The sequence below is a fragment of the Silurus meridionalis genome, chromosome 18 (assembly GCF_014805685.1).
Source record: "Silurus meridionalis isolate SWU-2019-XX chromosome 18, ASM1480568v1, whole genome shotgun sequence".
NCBI lineage: Eukaryota > Metazoa > Chordata > Actinopteri > Siluriformes > Siluridae > Silurus > Silurus meridionalis.
The window spans coordinates 21,869,344-21,895,301 of record NC_060901.1 but is presented as its reverse complement, the minus strand read 5'-3'; the positions used below and the strand labels follow the sequence as shown (position 1 = coordinate 21,895,301).

At 39.3% G+C, this 25,958-nt stretch overlaps 2 protein-coding genes across 6 annotated transcripts; both read right to left on the bottom strand.

Moving 5' to 3' along the window:
• Positions 1–1,020: 1,020 nt before the first annotated feature.
• ehd3 (EH-domain containing 3) lies at positions 1,021–17,501 on the bottom strand. 2 transcript variants are annotated; one of them, XM_046873479.1, is made up of 7 exons: positions 17,207–17,501; positions 16,728–17,017; positions 12,165–12,341; positions 10,086–10,183; positions 5,307–5,719; positions 3,612–3,776; positions 1,021–2,985 (listed from the first exon to the last, which is right to left on the bottom strand). In XM_046873479.1, exons 2-7 carry the CDS (start codon positions 16,952–16,954, stop codon positions 2,458–2,460), a joined length of 1,608 nt encoding a protein of 535 aa, XP_046729435.1. In that variant the 5' UTR covers positions 16,955–17,017; positions 17,207–17,501; the 3' UTR covers positions 1,021–2,457. The 2 variants fall into 2 exon arrangements, with proteins under 2 accessions (XP_046729435.1, XP_046729434.1); XM_046873478.1 differs by having other exon boundaries at positions 16,728–17,020; positions 17,207–17,500.
• A 749-nt stretch (positions 17,502–18,250) lies between these two features.
• On the bottom strand, positions 18,251–24,716 carry angel2 (angel homolog 2 (Drosophila)). Of its 4 annotated transcripts, none has more exons than XM_046873481.1 (9): positions 24,500–24,716; positions 23,812–24,212; positions 23,427–23,638; positions 23,266–23,335; positions 21,787–22,208; positions 20,309–20,417; positions 20,059–20,110; positions 19,812–19,978; positions 18,251–18,827 (listed from the first exon to the last, which is right to left on the bottom strand). In XM_046873481.1, the coding sequence occupies exons 2-9, from the start codon at positions 24,200–24,202 to the stop codon at positions 18,676–18,678; spliced, it is 1,575 nt and encodes a 524-aa protein (XP_046729437.1). In that variant the 5' UTR covers positions 24,203–24,212; positions 24,500–24,716; the 3' UTR covers positions 18,251–18,675. The 4 variants fall into 4 exon arrangements, with proteins under 4 accessions (XP_046729437.1, XP_046729438.1, XP_046729436.1 ...); XM_046873482.1 differs by having other exon boundaries at positions 23,812–24,209; XM_046873480.1 differs by having other exon boundaries at positions 23,812–24,716.
• Between the last annotated feature and the right edge of the window lie 1,242 nt (positions 24,717–25,958).

Here is a 25,958-nt window from a genome sequence, read left to right as displayed (position 1 = left end):
CGATTGTGATAATTGTGATCATTATCATTGACCTCTAAATAAAAGTGATGAAAAAAAAAGATTTGTGAAGGCTGTTGCGGAAGGAAAGACATCATGGAAAGACAAAAACGCGTGCAGTGTCGACGCTGCCGTGTCACGGTGAGCAGGAAAGGCCGCACTTATCACATCCTGACATCTCCTATACAAGACAGATGACCGTACAAGGCAACTCGCGTGAGCGGAGCGGTGTGGTGTGTTACAAAAACAGGAAATTTGTCAGGTCATGAAACCTGATCATGGAAAACATGTCCAAAAAAAAGAGCAGGTTGGACAGAGGGGCTGTCAAGACTGTAGATTTAAGTGGAAAGGAATTTAAATTAATAATCTGATTCATTAGTTCATGACTTTAGCATTTCCTGGTTCTTTCTTGAACTGTTAACACAAACTACAGTGGTTGTGTGGAAGATCTTGTATGGCCTGCTATAGAGCTCAAACCCTACTGAACACCTTTGGGATAAATTGGAATGCCACCCCAGTTCTCCTCACCTTCATCAGTACCTGAATTTACTAAAGGCCATGTGGCTGAATGAAATCTGACAAATCTTCAGAAAAAAAAAACCAATTAAATTAAATAAAAAAATAAAATAAAAATCCATCCATCCATCCATCCATCCTCACTCTTTGCCCCTTCCACAGCCCATCTTTCTTCCTCCCTCTGTTTTTCTCTCCTGTATTATAGCATAATCGATCTTATTATTTTATTGATCTACAAGAAGTTTAAACAAGAAAAACTTTTTAAAAAAAGAAACGTAAGAATTGACATATATGGAGTTATTAATAAATGTAAAATTGATCTTCCTAATCCATATATTTTCATAAAGCCGCTTTTATTTTACGGCACTAGGACCATGAGGCGACGTTTCAGAGTCGGTCCATGACAAAAAAATGTGCATAAATTAACATTTTTTCTAAAATCAAGGTTAATTTTTCTTATTTTTTTCTTTCACAAACAGTCAGGAAATACGACGACACTTTAATAGGTATCGATACACATCAGTTTATTTAACTCGGATGAACAAAGGGTGGCAAAACACACCGGTTTATATTTCAAACAGCGGGAAAACCGACTCTGCCGTCGTAGATCGCGCTCGAGAATCGGGCATCGAACTTTCTGTCGAAACCTTTCCGACTCGCCTGAACGTTTAAGGCTCGCCGTAAACAACGACACACACCGATAACCATCACATCACACATCAGGATCGAAGGAATGAGTACTGACAAAAATATACGACATCAATGCATAAGTGTTAAGGTAAAAATGTTAGTGCTGTCTGGCTTCTCTTTTTTTAATAACAGGAATCAAGTATTTGGAACACAACGAAAAGGAACATTAACAGGGATGAACATAGACATGGTACACCAAAACCAACGAGGTTACTATACCTACAGGTGAATCCATCCATACACCGAATACAGTGACCGCACCGTCTACGTTTCAGACACGACACATTTTAACAGTCTCTTGGTCAGGCTATGCAAGGGCTTGCGTCTTTTTTAGGACGCCACCTTCACGTGAAGAAAATAAAATAAAAACACAGCAAAGGTATATGGACAAAGGTATTGAGACACCTGACTTTTCCAGCTGTATGTGTGTTCTTTCCCAAATTTTTACCACAAAAAATATTGTGTTTGGAATCGGAAGCATGAAATTGATCCTATAATTTAACTATTAGATCCAAAAAACCTGAGATTGCTCCTGGGCACGAAAGCAGTTCCATGAATATCTGCTTTCAATTGGTTGGAAGTGTGTGGAAGAGCTTGAAGAACTTTTAAACCTATTGGGATGAAATCGAACACACCCCTCCTCCCTTCATCACATATATCAGTACCTGACTTTACTAACGCCCTTGTGGCCGAATTAAATCTCACAAATTTCCACAAAATCGAGTGGAAAATCTTTCCATAAGAGCATATGGAGACTATTTGTGGAATGGGATGTTACATACATGCATTTACATTGATGGCATTTGAGAGATGCCCTTATCCAGGGCAAATTACAGTTATCTCAGTTACACAGCTGAGCAACTGAGGTTTAAGAGCCTTGTTTAAGGGCAGTTTGGTGCTGCTGGGATTTGAACCCATGACCTTCCAGATCAGAAGTCCAACATCTTTTCCACTGAGCTACTACTAAGCAAGATGATGGTCAGGTGTTCACAAACCTTTGCCACATAGTGTATAATTGGGAGACAAAACAAGGGGAAATTAAGACTAAGTACAATTTCTTTTGAATGTTTCAAGACAGCAGAAATTGCAAAGGAAAAAAAAACCCTACAGGTGAAGAAAGCTCTTGACACCTTGATAGGAAGAAAGTCAGAGCGCTAACATTTTATTTATGTTTCATTGTCCATTAATTGTTCATACAGCGTCCAAGATATGAATATGCATTTCCATTTCTAACTATACTACAACCTGAATCGTTTACTCCGGTAATTTTCTCTTAGACGGAGGAACCAAATGAGATGGAAGCTCACTGGGAAGCTCGTGCCCTTCCAGTTTGACCTTGATGAGATGGTTGGCCAGGGCAAACTCCTCGTCGTCCAGCATGCCATCCTTATCAATGTCAGCCAGCTTCCATATCTTGCCCAGGACCGTGTTCGGCAGCTTCGACTTCACCATCTCTTTCTTTGCGTTGGCGCCGGTCACCTTGCCGTTGACGGGCGAGAGTGTGTAAAAGATCTCGTCGTACGTTGGCTTGTCGCGCGCCACCACCCACTCGAGCTCGTCGATTCCCTCACCGGCGCCTTCGCCGTACCCGTGACCAAACGGCCCGTTCATGGTGCCTTCGAAGGCTCCACCCTTTACCACCTGACCGGGCTTTTGTGTTTCCTCTTGGCGCACCAGGACCATCAGCTGGGCGATGTCGTGCGCCAGCATGTCGTCCACGGCATCCAGAAGCTTCGGCTTCAGCACCTGAAACTTGTTCAGGTCGTGGGATTGAAGCTGCTCCTGTTCACAGAGAAAGATGTACACAAATCAAAACTGCAGATTATTTAGGACTCTTTACAACATGGGTCCCCAAACTGCAACCCCAATACAGCTCACCAGTAAAATGTTTTACTCGTATCATATCTGTGTTTGATTTTTGAAAAAAGTTGGCTCTCAAACTAAAATTTCCATGAATTATTTAGGTCAAGGCACCAATAGCCGATAGTTCCAGCAATCGACTATTGGCAAAAATCCATGCCGATAGTTTTTCCGGGTTGCGTTACACATTACAAGAGCGGCCTCTAGAGGCAAATTACAGAAGCCACTTGAAGTTTTTTTTTTACACATGAGGCTGCATGGAGAGAGCTATATGTATTATTTATAATTTAGGCATGAATGTTAAATGTAAACATTAAATTTTCCCTTTACTTGAACTAGCATACCAATCTTAGGGTCAGGTGTCCACAAGCTTTTAGTGTAGATACTAATCTAGGGTTATCCTCTTAATAAATTGCCAATAAACCTCCTTTAAAGTTTGGCTAACTGGGATTGAGGGAGCACCTTTATTACAAAGAACGTTCTTTATTATGACTGGTATGTTGTATTTCTACTGCTCCTTGTTCTAAAATCTTTGCCTGAGCGTTTACCTGCATTCTTTTGAGATTGGGAAAGTCTCCAGGTGAAATCTGATGCTCTTTCTCTATCCGGCTGTAGATCTCTCCCAGGCTGTTGATCAGTTCCTTCTTTTTGTTGTCTTTCCCAAAGACCGAGGGCATTTCTTTTTTCAAGGAGCTGATAATGTAGGCATGGACCTGTAAAAAAAAAAAAAGGACCTGAACTTAATCTGAACTTAATATGTTTAAAAATAAAAATAAAAAAATAAATAAATAAATAGCACTAATAGATAAATAAGTGATAATCCATGGGTACAAGTTCATCACTTCCCAGCATTGACGAGTGCAAGCTGTCGTAGATGTTTGCTGAAAGAAACTGAATGAACTGATCTTCATTTCCTGTACGCACTTTATATACGCCTCGTTACATCTAAAATCCTGCTGCTCCGAATCACACCCGGAGATAAAGTAGTTCCATTAGATTACATTTATTTCCATGAGAAAAAATATTTGCTTATGACTAATAATGAAACTGTGAGGAACTCCTGGTGCTTTTTTTTGTTCAACGTCTTGTTTTTCTTATGAATTCATCTTTGAGTCGTTTATAAAAATCAGCGTAATTACCTTAGAGGTCCTACCACATGCAGATATCCTCGACAGAGCTCACAAAGGTCATTAGGAAATGTCAACAATAGCTGTCTGATTCTGGATGTACCTGGAACTGGATGGTTCGATAGTTTTAGTGCATTCATTTAGATTCAACTCTTTCTGAAAAACACCACCTCTGAACTTCCAGCCAATCAGAATTCAGACTGACCAGAGAAAAAGTCTACTGACAAACATTATATTGTAGCCACCACAAGACCTCAAGAGGAAAACCACTAACCGGTCTGTGGTTGAAGACTGATACTGGATATAGTCTCCACAGGGTAAAGACTGGTCACAGCCCAAAAGAAATATGACCTCATATTTTGATGACAGCAGGGGAAGTGTGCTTCTCTTCAGTCGGATGCAAAAGCGAAGGTTAAGCAGAATCGCGGCTGTCCGTGAAGGATATAATGCCGTGACAGTTCTCTTCCAAAGCACCGATAAGCTAACGGGAGCTTTCACAAACAAATCATGTCCCTGTTTAGATTCAATATCGATTCATGATCATTCAGTGGACGAGTTTCATTTGTTCTTCGTCTTTAACGACAAAGAAACACCAAGAATGAAATACAAATGTAGATTAGCACTAGCATAAGGTCCAGATAATGGCTAAGCATCAGCACACACACACACATACACCAGAGATGCACTTGTGCTGCATTATGGAGGACAAATCAATGGTTCTCTGTTCACCTTTCAACACATCAATAATGCAGAGTGTACAGGAGGGATCAGATAACAAGAAGCCTCCAACTTTCTGTCAGAGTGAGAGGAGTTATGAATAACAATCCCAGCTACCAAACTACTGCCATGAAGGAAATTGCAAAAAACTAAATTCGCTAATAGATATTGTACACCTTCACCAACAGCAAGGGTCTGCACTGATCCATTTCCCACCAAACAAAAGACTTTTATAGTAACCGAGACAGATTTTCAATTCATGGCATATGACCTCATGGTGATCTACCTCAGGTTTGAATGGTGGCTCACAAGATTTGGTGCTGTCTGGGAAAATTTTCATTCGATTTAGAAATGTTAATGTTCTATAAAAATACGTTCACCTCAGGTCCAAAGTTTTACCTTAGCAAGTCTGGCCCTCTTGATGAGATCGTTGAGTTTGCGTAAAGCAGCGTTGCGTGGAAGAGACTGAATGTCCTTGAACAGGTCCTGCTCCTCAGCCTCGAACAGCTTGCGATTGTCAGGGATGAGCAGCGGGTGAGACCAGAACGAGCCAATGTAGACGCGGATCACCTCAGGCGTGTTAACGATCTTTCCCAGAGACCACATAAGGGCGCCATAGACACGCATCAGCTGCTGAGTCTCGATCTGGTCCGCCTTGTTGAGCACCACACGAATCTTGTCCTCGTGATTCTTCAAGGCTTTGATGACCTCCGAGAACTCGTCCGAGATGTCCAGCTTGTGGGCGTCGAACAGAAGAATAATGCGGTCGACGCGCTCGGCGAACCACTCCAGCACAGCGGCAAAGTCGTAGCCTGGAAGAATTAGGAGCAGATTCAATTAATCAATGATTATGTTTTAAATCGGACTTCATCTTGTACGGTTGCTGATAGGCAGGAAGAGTTACAGACTCATTCGACCCTGGGAGTGCCATCAAAGAGGCTGGAACACCTCAAACAGGGGTGGTTCAAAGACATTTTATGATGCAATAGCTTCTACAGCTCTGATGTCATGTTTGGTTTCACGCCATACTACTATAGAACACCAAGAATGCCTTTTTTACCCTTGGAGAGAGAAAATCTCTTTATACATAGAAGCTTCTATACTGCTAAAGATTTAGCTGCATGACTCAGCATACTTGTGTCCACAGACCATAGATTGCTGGGAATTGTTCTCACACACCCACCACACATCTAGCTGTGCTTGAAACATACCCCATCAGCAAATGCAAATGTAGAAACATTAGGGGGAAAAAGGCTGGCTTATCTCCCTATATCTGTTTCGCTGAATGATTAGTGGGTTAAAATCAGAAAGCATGGAATATGGAACGCACCTCCATTTACTTCCACTAGGAACAAAAAAGACACACCAGCTGGAATCAAAAGTAAATCTTTTGATTTTGCAGTTTCACAAGGAAAACACTTCAGAGTTGTCTGGATTAATGAGTAGGACACTTTATTACCAGTGACTAGGTTTATAAGTGAATGAGGTAACTGAGAAAAAAAAGTCCAAATGTCTCGAATGACAGGCTGCAGAAGTTCAGATTTATACCACACCCATTGTCATATTAGAGAATTTGTAAAATGCGTTAATTAAAAAAATGTTTTATCACTAATTTGAATATACACCACAGTACCTGAGAGAACTTTAGGGCTTTTATTTTTCCTGACAAGCCTGTTTAAAGCAAAGGGTGCAGGCTCTTTGTTGGTACCTTGAATAATGAAGACTTTAGCAGGGGAGTCTTTCTCTTACAAAGATTCGTGGGTTCAAACATACTGGCTAAAATAACAATTCCCCATGTTGCCCATTAATGTATACACTCTACACTCCTTACTCTATATAAGGGGCCCCCAAATTTCATTTTTTGAGGGCCACATTATATTGAAATTTTTATTAATGAGGGCCTGGTTGGTTTGTAAATTTTACATCAGCCAAAATGACTACCAGTATTGTTGTTGAAATTTTATTCTGAAATTAAATGTATTTATTACGCCTCCTAATGCTAGATTCGTTTATTATTTCGTTCTTCACATTACAGACTAATGATCTTTACTTTTCAAGAGCATTATTACTATCATAATGACACATTTATAAATTCATTGCTAAAACTTTTACTTATGCATATGGTTGTTGGGTGAATCTGAAAAATAATTAGGTTACGTAAATAGCTAGACGTCGACTAATTTTACTGATACTGATAGCTAGGTTGGATCATACTCATAACCAATTAACACAATCATTTTTTTAAATACATTTTTAAAATTTTATTTCAAAATTGATGCTGGATGAAAAAACAAACAATCCATTTAAAATAGTGCTGAACTTACAAAAAAAACCCCTACTAAATTATGAAAATGTGCTAAAGAAAATTAATATGAATATACGCAATAATAAATATAATTATCTAATTTATAAATAATAAATATACTCTCCGTGCAGCACGCCATCTCATGTGTACAAAAAATAAAGTGCGTCAGTGATTCGCCTCTAGAGGGTGCTCTCGTAATGACAGCGGACTGGAAGCCGGAAAAACTATCGGTATGGATTTTTGCAGATAGACAATAGATCCAGCAATCAACTATCGATGCCACAACTAAGAGAAGTTTTAGTTTGAAGGCCAACCCTTTTTTTTTTTTTTTTAAATCAAATACAGATGTGATATGTGTAAAACATATTTAACATTTTTTCATTCTATTCTAGAATTTTTTTAATATGTCTCTGGCATTGTTCACACAGCCGTTCCAAATATGGTGACGGGACCCATTCAGCCCGTGGGGTGTATTTTAGGAAACCCTTTTGCTAATTGTTGTCATCCACAAAAAAAATCTCTTCAAAATATCATGAAGTGAAGTGAAACTGGGAAAGAAGCTTAGCATTTGAGGCAGACAGAGATTATGGGTTAATTTCAGGCTGTCATTTCGCCGCCTGTCAGGAATGACGAGACAGACAGCACGCCGGTTTATGTTTTAACAAGCTGAGGCTGTGAGAACTCGCCACCGTCGAACAATACCTCCATATGGACATTTACGCAGGCGGCTATAACCACACACGTCTTCTGTTGCCTCTGTTGACAATGGGAGAGACAAACAAACCACTCAGGAATCAAATCAGGATCAAATTCGAAAAGGATGTATTAAGTTCAATGAGCACCTGAGAACATGGCCGTAAAAACGACAATGGAAAAAGAAAGATCTTGCATTCGCTTGGCTCATTTCTGTCATGTCATTGTTGAGGTTATGCAGCTTAACGACATCATTTATAGCTACTATATAATCAAGTGGGATAATGCACTTCCTGGAGAAGAAGAATGAATAGCACTTCATTCAAAAAATTTTTTTTGTACATCAGGAAAGACCGTTGGAGTAAAGGGAATTATCTCCGCTTTGCTGCTCTGGTGAAAACATTTCACAGCAAGTAGAGGCATGAACGAAAGAGCCAAGTTTGATTAGGTGCTGCTAAATATGACCCTCACACCGAGCTGTGAATGAGACGGTCTTGACTCTGGGCTCCCAGAGAAGAAATGAGTAACTACCAAACTAACCACTTAAAAAAAAAAATTTAAACAGACTTTTCCAGCTGAAGTCCACATATTGGAGGTAATTTTGGAGGGAATTCCCCTTTACTTGGAGACCTAAATCTGTTACAGCATACGGCTTTATCAAGATATACTTTACATGGGTTGGAGTGGAAGATCTTAAGTGGCCTGCTATAGATCTCAACCCTGTTGAACACGTTTTGGGATGAATTACTGATTACACCTCAAGCATCTTCATCTACATCAGTTCCTTTACTAAGTGGCTGAATGAAATCTCACAAATCTTCACTCCAAAATCTTATGGAACATAACAGAAGAGTGGAGGTTATTATAACAGCAAAGAAAATACATTCCAATCTTAGAGTCAGATGTCTAAACTCTTCTCCATATCTGATCTAGTTGCCTATAAACCGATCAGCCATAACATTAAAACCACTGCCAGGTGACATGAATAGCATTAATGATCTCGTTGCGTGGGATTTATTATATACTCATTATTTGGAAAATGACAAAAAGTGTTGACTCTGCCTCCAAACTCCCCAAACCTCAGTCCGATCAAGTATCTGTACCAAAAGTCCAATGTTCATCACAGCCAACAGGACTTCAAGTCTTCGTGCCAGACATTTCAGTTGTTTAAATATCAGGCAGGTGATTTTAACTTTATGGCTGATGTATATTGTTGGTTGCGGAATACATTGGTACATTTTATCCTTTTTACAGTGGTGTAACTTTGCATGCAAAAATAAAATTTAACTGATTTTCCTATTTTGAAGCAGCGAAGGAAGTCTGCTTTTACTAGCAAATCCGCACGCCTCAACCCAAACCCACGATTTGACTGTATTCTAGTTTGCTCTCAACACAGAGAGATGGAAACTGGCAAACGAACAGCTTTCGCTTTGTCTGTAAATAGATACAAGAGAGGGAATGAAAGATAGAGGTACTTTCAAGATGGCTTCACTTCCCGCCCATTATTTTCTCTCCAAATTAGACGAGAGTTGGATTGGGGGTGGAATTGTCCATCTTATAGCTGCTTCCAGTCGGAAATGGTGAAGGATATCACATGCTTACTCTGAGGTAATTTTTTAAATTGCTGCTCATGCATGGCATAATACACTCACAAGAAGACTGCACTCTTCTGTATACATGTAAATGCTTTAGTGTTGCTCTAATGGACAGTATTAGAGGAGACATACACGATTTTTGCATAGGTTTGGTCCTAGGCCCCCCCCTTTTTTTTTTTTTGGCTTATATCATGATTTGGGTAACAAAATTACCAGTGGTGGACAGTAAGGAAGTAATATAATTAGGTACGTAATTACGTAAGTATTTTCATTTGGGGGACTTTAACTCCCCCCACATTTCAGTCATATAAATTGCTTTAAAATTTTTGTGAAATCGGTTGTTCCTTTTTATTTACCTGAATAAAAACAAACGCACAGTGAGCCACCAATCAGGGTCGAGCAAACGAGCCGTTTTGATTGGTGTTCGGTGGATCTACTTTTCACCCACATACAGTTCAGCATCAGTTCAAGCAGAACATTTCTGAGAGGAATATATGATGGAAGAAACTCCTGACTCGAACACTGTAAAAACATAAGCCTGGTAGGGAAATTATAACGATACCAAGGGGTTCACGCGTGTGTTACCTCTGCTAATTCTTTGCTTCTCTCCAGACAGGATTCCTGGTGTGTCAATGATGCTGATGCTCTCCAGAACAGGGTTGGGAAGCTGGGCACATACAAACCTGCATACACAAAAAGGAGCTAATGGATCACTGGATCGCAATAAGAAGAACAATTTAAGCCAATTCATATCAAAGGTGTTCAAGCGAGAGGTGTATAGCAGACCACATGAAATCTACTTCAACTAATGAAAGCTATACCTTTCTGAAGCTGGATTTGTGTACACTGTCATGTGGAACAGGTTCAGGTCTCCGATTTGAAGTGAAAGGAAGACATCCTATATATGTTGTGTGCCTCCAAATTTGGAGAGTTTGGAAAAGAAGAACATATGGCTGGAAAAATCAGGTGTCCCAATTTATATGGTATGTAATAGCTAACTAGCAAACTAAGCATGGTGTGCTTTTCCTCAACCTCATCTGCACTTAACCCAGAAAGTCCTCAAGTACCCAGGGGTCTTCATGTAACTCAGAGAGGATACATCACATCAACAAGGACTGGTTCTATTTTCAGCGTTCGGGGATCACGCACATGTCTATAAATACCGCTGAAAACCAGAGCAACTGCATCAATTGCGCAAACGTTTCATGGTCGATTTTTTGTTCACGATCCTATAGTCATCAAACACTTTCATTTCGGTACACATTTATTTATTTATTTAGACATGTTATGAGTCAGCTTCACGCTGATTAAGTGTTCTGCCAGACTGCTTTTTTTCCCCCCTCTGAATGCCCGAGCCAGAGCAATCCCAGCAAGGAGCTGAGAGAGGCACCTGCAAAAATAATCGTCACATGGTCACAAACGTTTGCTGGGAGATGGTCTGGTTCTGTAAACACTTCGGATTCTGTGATGATGTCTGTATATAATGTTACCTCTGTCTCAGCCACTACTGTCTGTTGCCTTACTGTCTGTCTCTGGTGTTACTGTCTGAGGCGTTACTGTCTGGCTATGATACAACCGTATGGAGTCTTACCATCTGTAAGTGGCATAACCATCTGTGGCGTTACCGACTGCGGTGTTACCGTCCGTCCGCGACGTTACCGAATGCGGTGTTACCGTCCGTCCGTGACGTTACCGTCTGCAGTGTTACCGTCCGTCCGTGACGTTAACCGTCCGTCCGTGACGTTAACCGTCCGTCCGTGACATTCCTGACTGCGGTGTCACCGTCTGTCTGTGACGTTACTATCTGTAGTGTTACTGTCTGTTTGTGATGTAATCGTCTGTAGCCTTAATGCCCATATGTGCTGTTACAATCTGTGGTACTACTGTCTGTCTGTGGTGCAACCGTCTGTGGCATTACTTTTTATCTGGGTCCGACTTTGAAGAGCAGAGTATCTTCAAAATGTGTTGTTAAAATTCAAAGTGCATTTTGAACAAACCAGAAGTTTACTTCAAACATCAAAGATATGTGTTACCGGTATTCAATTCAAATGATTTGAAACTATGAAGGTTTAATTTTGCTGGGTATAACATATTATGTTACAACTAATGTTGAAATTGAGAAATGACCCATATGCTGCTGGAGAAGGCAGAACTCCAACAAGCATTGACCTTCCAATCAGATATGGAATGTCCAGCTTTTTTAATAGAGGAACAGCTGACCCGGACTGACTCACACTCAGGTGTCTTCCTACATAGTGAGATCATCGAGAAGCGAAAAAGAAACAACAGCATGGACTTGTTAGTGTCAAAGTTCCTGTGCACAAAACCAACTCTACGAACATATGTTTTTTTTAATGGGTTGGAGTGGAAAATGTGTGACCTCAAAAGTATTATACACCTTTGTGATGAATTGAAACGGAACCCTGGTCCACCTCACCGCACCCTTGTGGATAAAAGAATGTAAATCCCCACAAAATCAAGTGGAACATCTTTCCAGAAGAGTGGAGCTTATTATAACAGTAAATGGGATGACCAAAAAACAAAAGTTCATACCGTTTTTATAGTCTGATGTCAAGAAACTTGATACATATACCATCCAATGATTATATATTTATATATATAAATATATATATTAATGTTATATAGTGTATATATCACACCGACCTGTTGAGAAACGCATTGCCAAATGCGTTGAGTTTCCGAAAAGGTTTTTTGGGATCCACGACCAGAGCGTTCCCTGGGATCTGGCCTTCGATGTCGCCGTGCATCACTGCAATAAACGAGTCCGTGGTGGGCTCCGGACCAATACGCATGCCTGGGAAGTCCTGTTCCAGCAGGTATCTATGGTGAGATGCAGAAAAATGCAACAGTTTAGATGATTTACATGAGATATTCTTTACTCAGTGTGGACATTAAGCCAGTGCAACTCACGAAGCAGAACATTTAGCATGTGCTAAACATTAGACAAAACTGTCAGCTAAGGGATTTCTTTCTGTGTGAGGTTAATGGGGTTCTCTGGCAAAAGCTGTAAGGGGGTGTCCATCTGTATGCCCTTCATCCATGAGCTAAGTCAAGGGTCAGACTAATTTAGCCAGTAATGACATGTAATAACCTGCATACTGATAATACCATAGTGTCAATAGTAACATCCAAAAGGGACATGATTCATACTGTACTGTATTCATTTGTAGTGCGTTGCTACATGCAATGAGATTCATAAATACAACAGAGACCCTGGTGCTATTAATAAATATTAATGAATAATTTATTGCAAATTCAAGATTCAAATAAAGACAATCGCTCGTCAAAAATATATTTCAAACAATTTGGTTATAGAAGCAACATCTTATTAAATGTAATGATCATGAAGACCTAATCACAGTGCAGCATTAAACTAATCATAGTGCTGAATTTACTCATCACAGCGCTGAATTTAATTAATTACAGTGCTGAATTTACTCAACACAGCGCTGAATGTAATTAATCACAGTGCTGAATTTACTTATCCCTAGTGCTGAATTTACTAATTACAGTACTGAATTGAATTAATCACAGTGCTGAATTTACCCATAATGATCTCTACACCTACAAGTGATAGTCTAACCAGTCAAGGGACTCAAGCTGAGCATAAAATTACTCTAATGTCATAAACATTAATGTTTGGTAAGAAATACACCATGTGGACAAAAGTATTAAGACACCTGACTTTTCCATGTGTGGTTCCTCCCAAAAGTGTTACCAGAAACATTGGAGGGAATTGGAAGGACTGAATGAAAACTTACACAAAATTCGAATGGAACATCATCTAAGAAGATTAGAACAATAAGAGCAAATGGAGATTACTTGTGGAATTAGGTGTTCAAAAAGAAGCACATATCTTATGGTCAGGTGTCCACAAACGTTTGTCAGAACAGTATTGAGCACATGGCAAAAAGAAAAATGCTTTAATACACTTAATCTGATACGATACATCTTCTACAGCATCCTCTAAACCAGATACTGTTACAAAATGAGACCAGAAGGTGTCCTGCTGGCTTCAGGGATTGACCCTGTGGCTTGGACCATCACTTTAGTTTTACAAGCACACATTCTGGGGGTTATTGGAGACGTGTAACCATGGGAATGTGGAAGCTTCATAGGGAGCTTCTCCTGTAGCTCAGCAATGCTTTCAATGCGTCTGGCTTCTCCGCTAAAGTGCACAAATGATCTGTGGTGTCAGGACCTAATCCATTTAACTGTAACATGGGGAATTCGAGAGGCCTTTTTCTCCTATACACATTCCACCTCTCTCTCGCGCTCTCTCGCGCTCTCTCTCTCTCTCTTTCTCTCTCCTAACCCTCTCCTCCCCTCCCCTTAGCCAGGGCTTGTTGTTTTCCTCTTTCGAATATCTAAGCTGTTTGTTTCGTGTGATCGATGACGTGTCGAGTGTGAATCTCAGCTGTGTGAATGACAGAGAGGCTCCGCCCACATCAATGGGAGTAAAGGACTCAACATGAAGCAAAAGGTGCTGAATTCCATTATTAGAATGCTGAATGTACTCATCTAATAATAGCAGTGCTCAATTCACTATGACAATGCTCAAATCACAATGCTGCATTTACTAATCTCAGCGCTGAATTTACTAATCACAGTGCTGGATTCATTAATCACAGTGCTGGATTCACTAATCACACTGCTGGATTCACTAATCACAATGCTGGATTCACTAATCACAGTTCTGGATTCACTAATCACAGTGCTGGATTCACTAATCCACTAATCACAGTGCTGGATCCACTAATCACAGTGCTGGATTCACTAATCACAGTGCTGTATTTACTAATCACAGTGCTGTATTTACTAATCACAATGCTGTATTCACTAATCATAGTGCTGTATTTACTAATCACAGTGCTGTATTTACTAATCACAGTGCTGTATTCACTAATCATGGTGCTGTATTTACTAATCACAGTGCTGTATTTACTAATCACAGTGCCGTATTTACTAATCACAATGCTGTATTCACTAATCATAGTGCTGTATTTACTAATCACAATGCCGTGTTTACTAATCACAATGCCGTATTTACTAATCACAATGCTGAATTCACTAATCATAGTGCTGTATTTACTAATCACAATGCCGTGTTTACTAATCACAATGCCGTATTTACTAATCACAATGCTGAATTCACTAATCATAGTGCTGTATTTACTAATCACAGTGCCGTATTCATGTATTCACTAATCACAGTGCTGTATTTACTAATCACAGTGCTGTATTTACTAATCACAGTGCTGTATTCACTAATCACAGTGCTGTATTCACTAATCACAGTGCTGTATTCACTAATCATAGTGCTGTATTTACTAATCACAGTGCCGTATTCATGTATTCACTAATCATAGTGCTGTATTTACTAATCACAGTGCTGTATTTACTAATCATGGTGCTGTATTCACTAAACACAGTGCTGTATTTACTAATCACAATGCTGTATTCACTAATCACAATGCTGGATTCACTAATCACAGTGCTGGATTCACTAATCCACTAATCACAATGCTGTATTCATTAATCACAGTGCTGTATTCACTAATCACAGTGCTGTATTAACTAATCACAATGCTGTATTCATTAATCACAGTGCTGTATTCACTAATCACAGTGCTGTATTCACTAATTACAATGCTGTGTTTACTAATCACAGTGCTGTATTTACTAATCACAAAGCTGTATTTACTAATCACAGTGCTGGATTCACTAATCACAGTGCTGGATTCACTAATCACAATGCTGTATTCACTAATCACAGTGCTGTATTAACTAATCACAATGCTGTTTTCACTAATCACAGTGCTGTATTCACTAATCACAGCGCTGAATTCACTAATCACAATGCTGTATTTACTAATCACAATGCTGTATTCATTAATCACAGTGCTGTTTTTACTAATCACAGTGCTGTATTCACTAATTACAATGCTGTGTTTACTAATCACAGTGCTGGATTTACTAATCACAAAGCTGTATTTACTAATCACAGTGCTGGATTCACTAATCACAGTGCTGTATTCACTAATCACAGTGCTGTATTAACTAATCACAATGCTATATTCACTAATCACAGTGCTGTATTAACTAATCACAATGCTGTTTTCACTAATCACAGTGCTGTATTCACTAATCACAGTGCTGGATTCACTAATCACAGTGCTGAATTCACTAATCACAGTGCTGGATTCACTAATCACAGTGCTGGATTCACTAATCACAGTGCTGGATTCACTAATCACAGTGCTGGATTCACTAATCATAGTGCTGGATTCACTAATCACAGTGCTGTATTCACTAATCACAATGCTGTTTTCACAAATCACAGTGCTGTATTCACTAATCACAATGCTGTTTTCACTAATCACAGTGCTGTATTCACTAATCACAGCGCTGAATTCACTAATCACAGTGCTGGATTCACTAATCACAGCGCTGAATTCAATAATCACAGTGCTGGATTCACTAATCACAATGCTGCGTTTACTAATCATAAGGCTGGATTTACTCATCTAATAATCACAGTGCTGAAGTTATTAATCACATTGCTGAATTTACTTATCTGCTAATAACTGTGCTACTTACTAATCATGGTACTGAATTTTCTTATATACTAATCACAGTGCTAAATATACTTATCAAAAATCAGAGTTCTGAATGTGATAATCAGTGCTTTGTTCATGCATCCACTGACCACAGTGCTGAATTCCCTCATCACGGTGCTGAACTCACACCATCACATCTCTTCCCTGTAAATGCTTCTTATTCTTCACTCACAGCACTTAAATGTGACAAAAATCCTTTTTTAATTGTCGTTTCCCAGTAAAACAAAAGTGTCACCCGCAGCAGTTTTAGTAAATATTTTGGTTTGAGATCATTTCTATTATATTGAGGTATTTAAAACATTTTGTTCTACAACAATTATTCATATATTTGATATTATAAAATATAAAATATAGTAGGAAATATTATTTATTTGAATGCCACAGGGAATTTTATGATGAAAAATATTACATTGTATTTTATTATTATCTTTATGACAAGTTGTGGTTTTGCAACTGCAATATAATAATAATAATAATAATAATAATAATAATAATAATAATAATAATAATGCATTTGTCTCATGGAAATACTAATCCCCTCTTGCAGAAAACCATGACCATGAGTCAGCAGTCTCTCCTGACCTACCGTATGAAGCTGGTCTTGCCGGTGGAGTACTGTCCCACCAGCAGCACCATGGGCTTGTTGTCAAAATCCGCATCCTCCAGAGCTGGAGAGTGGAACTCGTGAAACTTGTAATGTTCCTCCAGAGGCAGCAGTTTGGTTTTGTAGAGCTTCTTGAGTCCCTCACCGACGGTGTGGAACACCTCAGGGTCCCTCTTTCTCCTGTCATCTGTCCCCAGCCAGCTGAACATGGTGCACTTGTGTGGACTGGTTTCTCTTTTATGTCTAGCTCGAGCTCCTTGCAGATGGACGACCTACTGGAAAGAAGGTATGAAAGTGACATTGGATTTGCAGGCCATATCTCAAAAGACACACACATCATCAACACCAACATCAAACAACCAGACCAGCCTAAATGAATAGAGATCAAAACCAGATGTATTCATTCCTGTAGATGTTCCTAATGTGTGCATGGAGCATGGACCGATCACGCAGAACAATACCTAGGAATAGAACCAGAGTCTTCAGAAAGCCATCAGACAAACAGAAGAGGAATTGTGGAGATATGAAGCGTGCTCCTCGGTTCCTCTGAGCTGCAGCTTTTGAGCTGAAGCCTTCAAAAAAACGGCAACATCAGAGAAAACGCCTTTACCAGTGTAGCCACAGCCCAGGACGCGCAGAAACCACGACCACTTCCCCCTCCCGACCAGCTGGAATAACCAATGAGATGCGTGGAAATGAGAGCCTATCAGAGCACAGGAGGGCGGGGTTTCTCCAATACAGCTCCATCATGGATCAGACTCATTAGGATACCATACACCATACAACCAAAAGTAAGTGCCCCCCGACCATCACAACATGGGTTGGTGTGAAATAAAGAGATCCTGCTGCAAATGTTAAATGCTAAAATCCACATCAATATATTTTTTATAGACATTTTATACCTGAGTAAATGTTCGAATGTTTTTTAATGACGTGTAACAAATAAGCAGGTAAAATTTGAAATAGAATTGAGGAGAGACGTCAACATCATTTTATATATATATATATATATATATATATATATATATATATATACATATACATATACATACAAACACTCGGTCCGGTGCTGCCATCTAGCGGCGTAAATATAATATGGCACATGTATATGTGCCATATTTGAAAATATTTTTGAAAATATTATGGATGGAAACAAAACATACAGATAGTAAAAGAAATAACAAAGAACAGATAGATGATAGATAGATAGATAGATAGATAGATAGATAGATAGATAGATAGATAGATAGATCGATCGATCATATGGCTGGAAAACTCTAATACGTTTGGAAGCTACCAAAGAAAAACAGTTTGAAATATTTGTGAACTGCATATGTCTGTAAAAGTCAGCTATCCATATAGAGTGTGTATGTATATATATATATATATATATATATATATATATATATATATATATATATATATATATATATATATATATATATATAAAAATAAATAAAATCAGTGTTAAATGTGTTTTTAAACAATTATAAAAAAAGCTGAGATTCGATTAAAACCACACAGGGCACGCTTTTATTATTGAAATGTAGTGAGGTCCCCGTCATCCGATTCGTATTCTCTGTGTTAAAATATTTACCGTTGTCGAATATTTGTAATATCTGGAACGATATTCAGCATTATTACTGCTCTACTGTACAGATTAGACACTGACATAAGACTTCATGCTTAATAAATTAAAAAGTCCAGACACTTCAATAAAATCAGATATGAAAACATGACAAAAAAACACAAAAACAAAAAAACATCTTTCCAATAACTTAAGTTGAAGTCTGATGTATGTGACGTGTGTAAGTTTTGCTGGCGTTCTGTAAAAACTCCAGAGATCTAAACATCACCATTTATAAAGCAATCGCTTTTTATCATGTGACTTGTGAGATCTGATCTATCTGCACCAGGCAGCCGAGGAAGGTCAGGAGTGCAGACGGAAGCGGGCGATGAGAGGAAGATGGTCTGATGAGTGGCACTGATTGGGCAGGCCGTTCGCTTCTCTCAGCTCGGCTTCTCCCACCAGGGCCAGTCTAGATAACAGCTGCAGACCTCGCTGTGGAGCAGAACTGCATTCTAGGAAGAAAACACAGCTCTGTGGTAAACTGGTGTCTGGGACCATTGTGTAAACATTTATTTTACACTCTTTTTACAGCCATTGTTCCTGTTACATTTTCTTTACAGTGACTTTAGTTACTTTTACGGCCCTTTTCCAATCTCTTATGTTCCAGTTACACTTCCTTCACATTCCCTTTACACTTTCTTTACAATTTCTTTACACCATCTCTACATTACCTTTACCGACCCATTTTGCTATCTTTACAGTCACTTTACACTCTCTTTACATTACCTTTATGCTCCATTTACTGTCACTTTACACTCACTATGTTCCCTTTACACTTCTTTTACATGCCCTTTTGCACTTTCTTTACATTGCCTTTACGGTCCCTTTACAGTTTCTTTACACCATCTTTACATTACCTTTACCTCCGCATTTTGCTCTCTTTACCGTCACTTGACGCTCATTTTATATTCCCTTTACACTCTATTTACAGTCACTTCACACTCACTATGTTCACTTTACACTTCCTACATTTTCTTTACACTTAATTTACGCTACCTTCACACTCCCTTTACACTCAATTTAAAACTTCCCTTCACATTCAATTCACACTCTCTTTACATTCATTACATTTACACCGTCGGCATTTGGCCGACGCCCTCATTCGCCCTCATCGACGTACATTTATCTTTAATCATACAACTGAAAAGCTGTGGATTTGGGGCCTTGCTCAGGGACCCAGGAGCTGCAGCTCGTTGTGAATAGGATTTGAACTCATGAACTACACTCGTTCGAATTACACTCTCTTTACGTTCCCTTTACACTTACTTTATGTCACCTTCATGCACCTTTACACCCCCTTTTTACAGTGAATTATACAAGCTCTAAATGATTTGAATGTTCAATCAGTCCTGCAGCTCGCTGTCAGTTGGTACCCCATGTTTCTGTGTCTCGAGAAAAGTTACAGGTATGGTATTAACTCCACGCAGGAGTCTCACCTTTCCAGCCCAACTCATCCCACTGTGCAGGGGAGTAGAAGATGTAATCGACGGTGATGGCAGTGCGCGAGTGGCAGGTGGTGATTTCACGACGGCCGCTCTCTTTCAGGTAGTGAGAGTACACCGAGGTCAGCTTCAGGCGGTGTTCAAGGCTGGGGATTTTCAAGCTGGTAAAAAAGAACAGAAAGGAAATAAATCGGAGTTCATTTTCTTTTTTTTCTTAATGAAGGAATTGAGCAGAACGCACTCTTTGTTTGAAGCTTGTTTCCCAGATTCCTTTCCACCAGTTTCTGTTGGGACTGAATAATGCATTATTTAATAAAACAAATGTAATCTCTGAGGTTTAGAGTAATTTTTTTAACACATTTATCTCAACATGAATGAAGAATACTGATTGTTACTGATTGGTAGAATCAAAATGCCGGTAAACGTGTAGAAATAGAATTGAATAAACAGTGGTTCAGTAAAATCCATTTAATAAAAGCGACAGGTCACACCGTTAGTTTGGCTCTCGTACTGGCACAGCCGAGAGATGCCGAGCCCGGAGGGCAAAAGGGGTGAAGTGAGGACTCTGTGCCCTCGAGGGCTTTCTTCCTGTCCTGATACCTGCAACATGAAAAAGAAATGAGAATGAGGAAGTCTGTGAAGGGAAGAAAGTGCGAACCTGAAATGCTTAGACATGAGTACGGTTTATGGAGTTTATGGGGTTTATTTAGTGCCTTCTGAAATGTTGTTTTAATGTAAACAACGATGTAATTCTTTTTTTTTTTATCTGTAGTAATATGTAGTAATGTGACTGCACACATGGAACACCTTTACACTCTTTGCATTCCCTGTACATCTCTTTGTAGGTCCTCTTTACACTCGGCCTACATACTCTTTACAGGCAATTTATACCTTTTAATGTTTTCTTTACTGACTTTACACACATTTAATGTCCCTTTACAGTCACCTCAAATACCCTTCAGTCACTTTACTTGCACTCTCTTTACATTCCCTTTAGTCATTTTACACTTTTCTTGCAATTCTTTCACACTTTACTTTCCCTTTACTGTCATTTCATGCTCTTTTTACATTCCTTTAACCCTTTACGCCCTTTACTGTCACTTTACACTCTTCCAACATTCCTTTAATCCTTTATGTTCCCTTTACTGTCACTTCACGTTTTTTTACATTCCTTTAACCCTTTACGTTCCCTTTACTGTCACTTCATGTTTTTTTTTTTACATTCCTTTAACCCTTTACGTTCCCTTTACTGTCACTTCACGTTTTTTTTTACATTCCTTTAACCCTTTACGTTCCCTTTACTGTCACTTTACACTCTTCCATCATTCCTTTAACACTTTACATTCCTTTACACTCTTCCAACATTCCTTTTACTGTGACTTTAAACTCTTCCAACATTCCTTTTACTGTGACTTTACACTCTTCCAACATTCCTTTTACTGTGACTTTACACTCTTCCAACATTCCTTTTACTGTGACTTTACATTCTTCCAACATTCCTTTTACTGTGACTTTACACTCTTCCAACATTCCTTTTACTATGACTTTACATTCTTCCAACTTTCCTTTTACTGTGACTTTACATTCTTCCAACATTCCTTTTTACACTTTACGTTCCCTTTACACTCTTCCAACATTCCTTTTTACTGTCACTTTACACTCTTCCAACATTTATTTACACTTTATATTCCCTTTACAGTTACTTTACACTCTCTTTTTCATTCCCTTTAGTCACTTCAATTACATTAGATTTTCTTTACATATCTTTTGCATGTTGTAAACTTTACAGTCACTTCACTTGTTTTACACTGCATTTACCTTCCCTTTAGTCACCACGCATTCTTTCCACACTCTATACATTCCTATGACACTTTACGTTCCCTTTAGTCACTTCACCCACTTTAAACTCTCTTTACATTTACAAAAAGCTATTTAACACAAATAGTGTTCACCTGATGATTCCTCTCACCTTCCCAATGGGCATTCCTGCATATTCCAGCCTGCTATCTGTAATGAAGGTGTAGAGGGGACTCGTGGGCACCGAGTTAAAGTCACCACACAGCAGTATGGGGCAGGTCGTACCGTCCCCCTGCCGTGCGACGCGACCGATCTCGGCCATCAGAAGTGCCAGCTGTGCTAGCTTGATGTCACCCCGCCGGGGGTTGTACAGCAGGTGAGTGGTGACCACGCAGATGTTGCATTCAGAACCTGACGCTCCCATTGGCTTCAGCATCACAATCAGTCCCACGTTATCCCGGTCCAGGATCGGGATTCCATGCCGGAAAAACTCCACAGGGTGAGCGGAGGACAACGCGAAGCGAGATGTTTTAAAAGCTACCATGCAGCCATCAAGCTTGCGACCAGTCCGGCGCTTATACTCGCAGTGGTATCCTGCAAATGAGGAAATGGATGCAAGGATTGAACACGACTTCTATATATAGATTATACACTCGTACTGTAAACTCCCTTTATACACACTTTACATTCCAGTTATTCTGCTCAAGTTCCTTTATACTCTTGCTGCATTCCTTTTACACTCTGCACACCTCGTTAAGTCTTCTTTACACTGTTAACACTCCCTTTACGTCCACCTTCTTTCTCTGCATTCCCTTTTCAGACTCTTTGCGTTTCCTTTACACTTCATTTACATTTTACACTCTTTACGTTTTTTTTTTTTACATTTTCTTGACAATCTATTTACACTGTATTTATGTTCCCTTTACATTCCATTGACACTCTAGTTTCACTCTTTACATTCACATTTAGTATGTTTACATTTACTTTAAATCCCCTTGACAGTCTAGTTAAACTCTTGCTACATTTGTTTACACTCTCTTTACCGTTACTTCACTTTTACTATCTCTTTACACTTACTTTAAGATCCCTTTACATTCACTTTACTTTTTCCCGCCACCCTTTACATTACTTTTACCTTTACACTACTTTACATTCTTTTTCGACTCTACCCTCGTTTTACATTCTCTTCACATTCCTTTGACATTTTTAACATCCTTAACATTTACTTTGTATTTTTTTTTACACTCTTTCTACCCTCATTTTACATTCTCTCTTTATTCCTTTGACATTTTGAACATCCTTTACATTTATTTTACATTCTTTTTACACTCTTTACTCACTTCCCTTGACACTCACACTAGTTAAAATCTTAAGTTTCCTTTACATTCTCTTTACGTTCACTTCATACTGATGTAGTTATTTTTGTTTCATTCCTTATATATAAATGTAAAATAGAAGGTATGGAAGATATGTACCAAAATTAGAAAAACTCATACATTGTGGCCTTAGCAAAACTCTCCTACATTTGGGCAGAAAAAAAACAAAAAGGGACTTCCGGTCCAAAAGCGCTCATTCGTTTCTGGATGTACCGCCGGCAGGATCCAAAAGAGAAGTATTTCACGCAGCAAAGTCTAAACAGAACAAAGCGTACCTAGATGTTCTAGACTGGGTTTGATCTGCTTCTGATAATGATCCTCTTGCACCTCCTGAAGACACATGATCTATAGAAAAGAACAGAATCAAACACTTAACCGCAACACACTAGAGACGGTATTAAACACAACCGGTGTCGGAAACGCGCGATTCGCTCACATCTGCGGCGTGACGCTTCAGCTCCTCGAGGAGGTTATCGAAGCGATGGTGCCATTCCAGTACGTGTGGGTTACAGTGTTTATAAAGGTAAAGGTTGCTCAGGAGCAGTTCTTGAGACAGGATGTTGTAGGACATGACGGAGAAATTGAACGGTTCAGCACTTAGGCTCTCGGACAGCTCCTCCCACTGCCTCTGCAACTCTGGAACAGGATCTAATCATATTATTAGGAATAACACAGTAATAATACATTATAGCATTTGTTCATTTTATACAACGGAGTATTGAGGGTCTTGTTTAAGGACCCAGCAGTGGCAGCCTTGATGGTGCTAGGATTTGATCTCAAAACCCCACAACACTAATTCGGACATTCTGCCAGATCATCACCTGTTTTCGTCTGTGCTCCATCGGAGGAAAGTTTCCCAGAAACATCTGTAAGGTTGCGGAGCCACGCAGTCTCTCGTCTCTCTCTGTAAGCCGAGCGTTTTGGGCTGATCTGAACACCTTCACCTGAACGTTCACACTCCGAACTCTTTCTCCTTTTGACAGGAGGCTCTAGATCGGGGTGCTTCATCAGGCCAGGTGAGAGATGGAAGAGTCGTGGGCGATCTCTGCTCTGCAGCTCACTCCAGATGAATGACCAGAAAGGTCTGGGTGAGGTCAAAATGGTTCTGGTAGTGATGAGTGGAAATGGATTTCTCCAGCACCAGGAGCAGTGCTTCCAAAGAGATGCAACAGATGGAGCAGAGCCCACTGCACTCAGGGGGCGGACAAACATGGGTTTACTGCTGAGACAGAAGACATAGACCTCAGCTAGAACATTAGATCTATAGATATGTTTAAAAAGAAAAAAGTCAGATGCTGCATGTGACGCTTGGCAACGTCATCACTTCGCGTCTTTGCTTGCTCGATAGTGCTATAGGTTCAGTGAAGGCAGAGAGCCAAGAAACAGCCACATACACCTCAAGGAAAACCAGGAGAAGGAAGAAACACAGACCATAGAGCGAATGCAAAGCGGAAATTGTAGCCTGCAACAAGCTAACTCGCATTATGCTAGCTAACTAGCATGGCTTACTTCGGGGTTGCTCGTGCGCTCTCATTTTTAACACTCGGATGTCGATAAACATTTATAACATATATAAATATAATATTATATGCATCCTCATACTAATCTAACAATCTCGTAATGTATCAAAACAAAGTTAGCCACGAAAGCCATCAGCTAAACGGACGCGAAAAATACATTAGCGTCGGTCCCTTGAAAATGTCGTAGCTACGGAGGCCCGAGTGGAAAACGCAATTTGTAAAAAAAAAAAATAATAATAATTAATAAAGTGGGACACAAGAAGCTTTTCACTTTTTTCTCTAACTTCTGAATGTTCTAGTTTCTGGTTTCAATATATCTTTAAAAAAATTACATATACTAATTCTTATAGTAAAAGAAATTGTGTGCACATTCCCAACAAAGACTCCCTATAAACTATAAACCTAAACTATAAATCACTATATTTTAGCTACTATAAATGACTATATTAATGATCTGTGCACACTAGAGACTAGTTTGGATTTTATAACTCGTCTTATACTCGTCTTATGCCAATGACCTTTGGTCCTGAGAGCAGATGGTGCAGTGGGTTTCTACTTTTCTTCCTTCACAACCTGACTTTCTAGTGATCTGCTTCGCTTTAGTGGTGAAAATCGTATGGCTACCCACGGCGTGATTAGTGCCGTCTTTATGTTCCCTTTACATTTACTTTACACTCCTTTGACACTCTAGTTACACTCTCTTTACGTTCCCTTGACATTCTCTTTACACTCTTGATTTAGACTTACTTTACATTCCCTTGACCCTCTGTATAATCTCTCATCGCATTTAGTTTACATTCACTTATATTTTTTTACACTCACTTTACATTCCCTTGACATTCTAGTTAAACTCTAGTTACATTCTCTTTACACCCTCAGTTTGTACTCTTTACATCCCATTTTCACTCACTTTAGGTTTCATTCACACTCTAGTTACACTGTCTTTATGTTCCTATTTCATTCATTCTTTCTACCCTCGATTTACACTCCCTCTACCTTTGCTTTACACTCTTTTTATGGTCTTATTGCACTCTTTTTTTACCCCCTCTTACATTCCCTTTATGTTCTGTTTACACTCTTTCATGTTCCCTTTATGTTCTGTTTACACTCTTTCATGTTCCCTTTATGTTCTGTTTACACTCTTTCATGTTCCCTTTATGTTCTGTTTACACTCTTTCATGTTCCCTTTATGTTCTGTTTACACTCTTTCATGTTCCCTTTACATTCCCTTAATGTTCTTATTACACTCTTTCATGTCCCCCTTACATTCCCTTTATGTTCTCTTTACCCTCTTTTTATATTCGTTTTACCTACTCGTTTTACAATCCTTTTATTTTTACCTGACGTTCTTTTTAAATTTCCCTTGCTTGTGAACATGCTTGTACACTCTGTGATTTGCATTTCCTACTAGAACTAGTAGGAATTCCTCTTTTCTGTTACCCTCCATA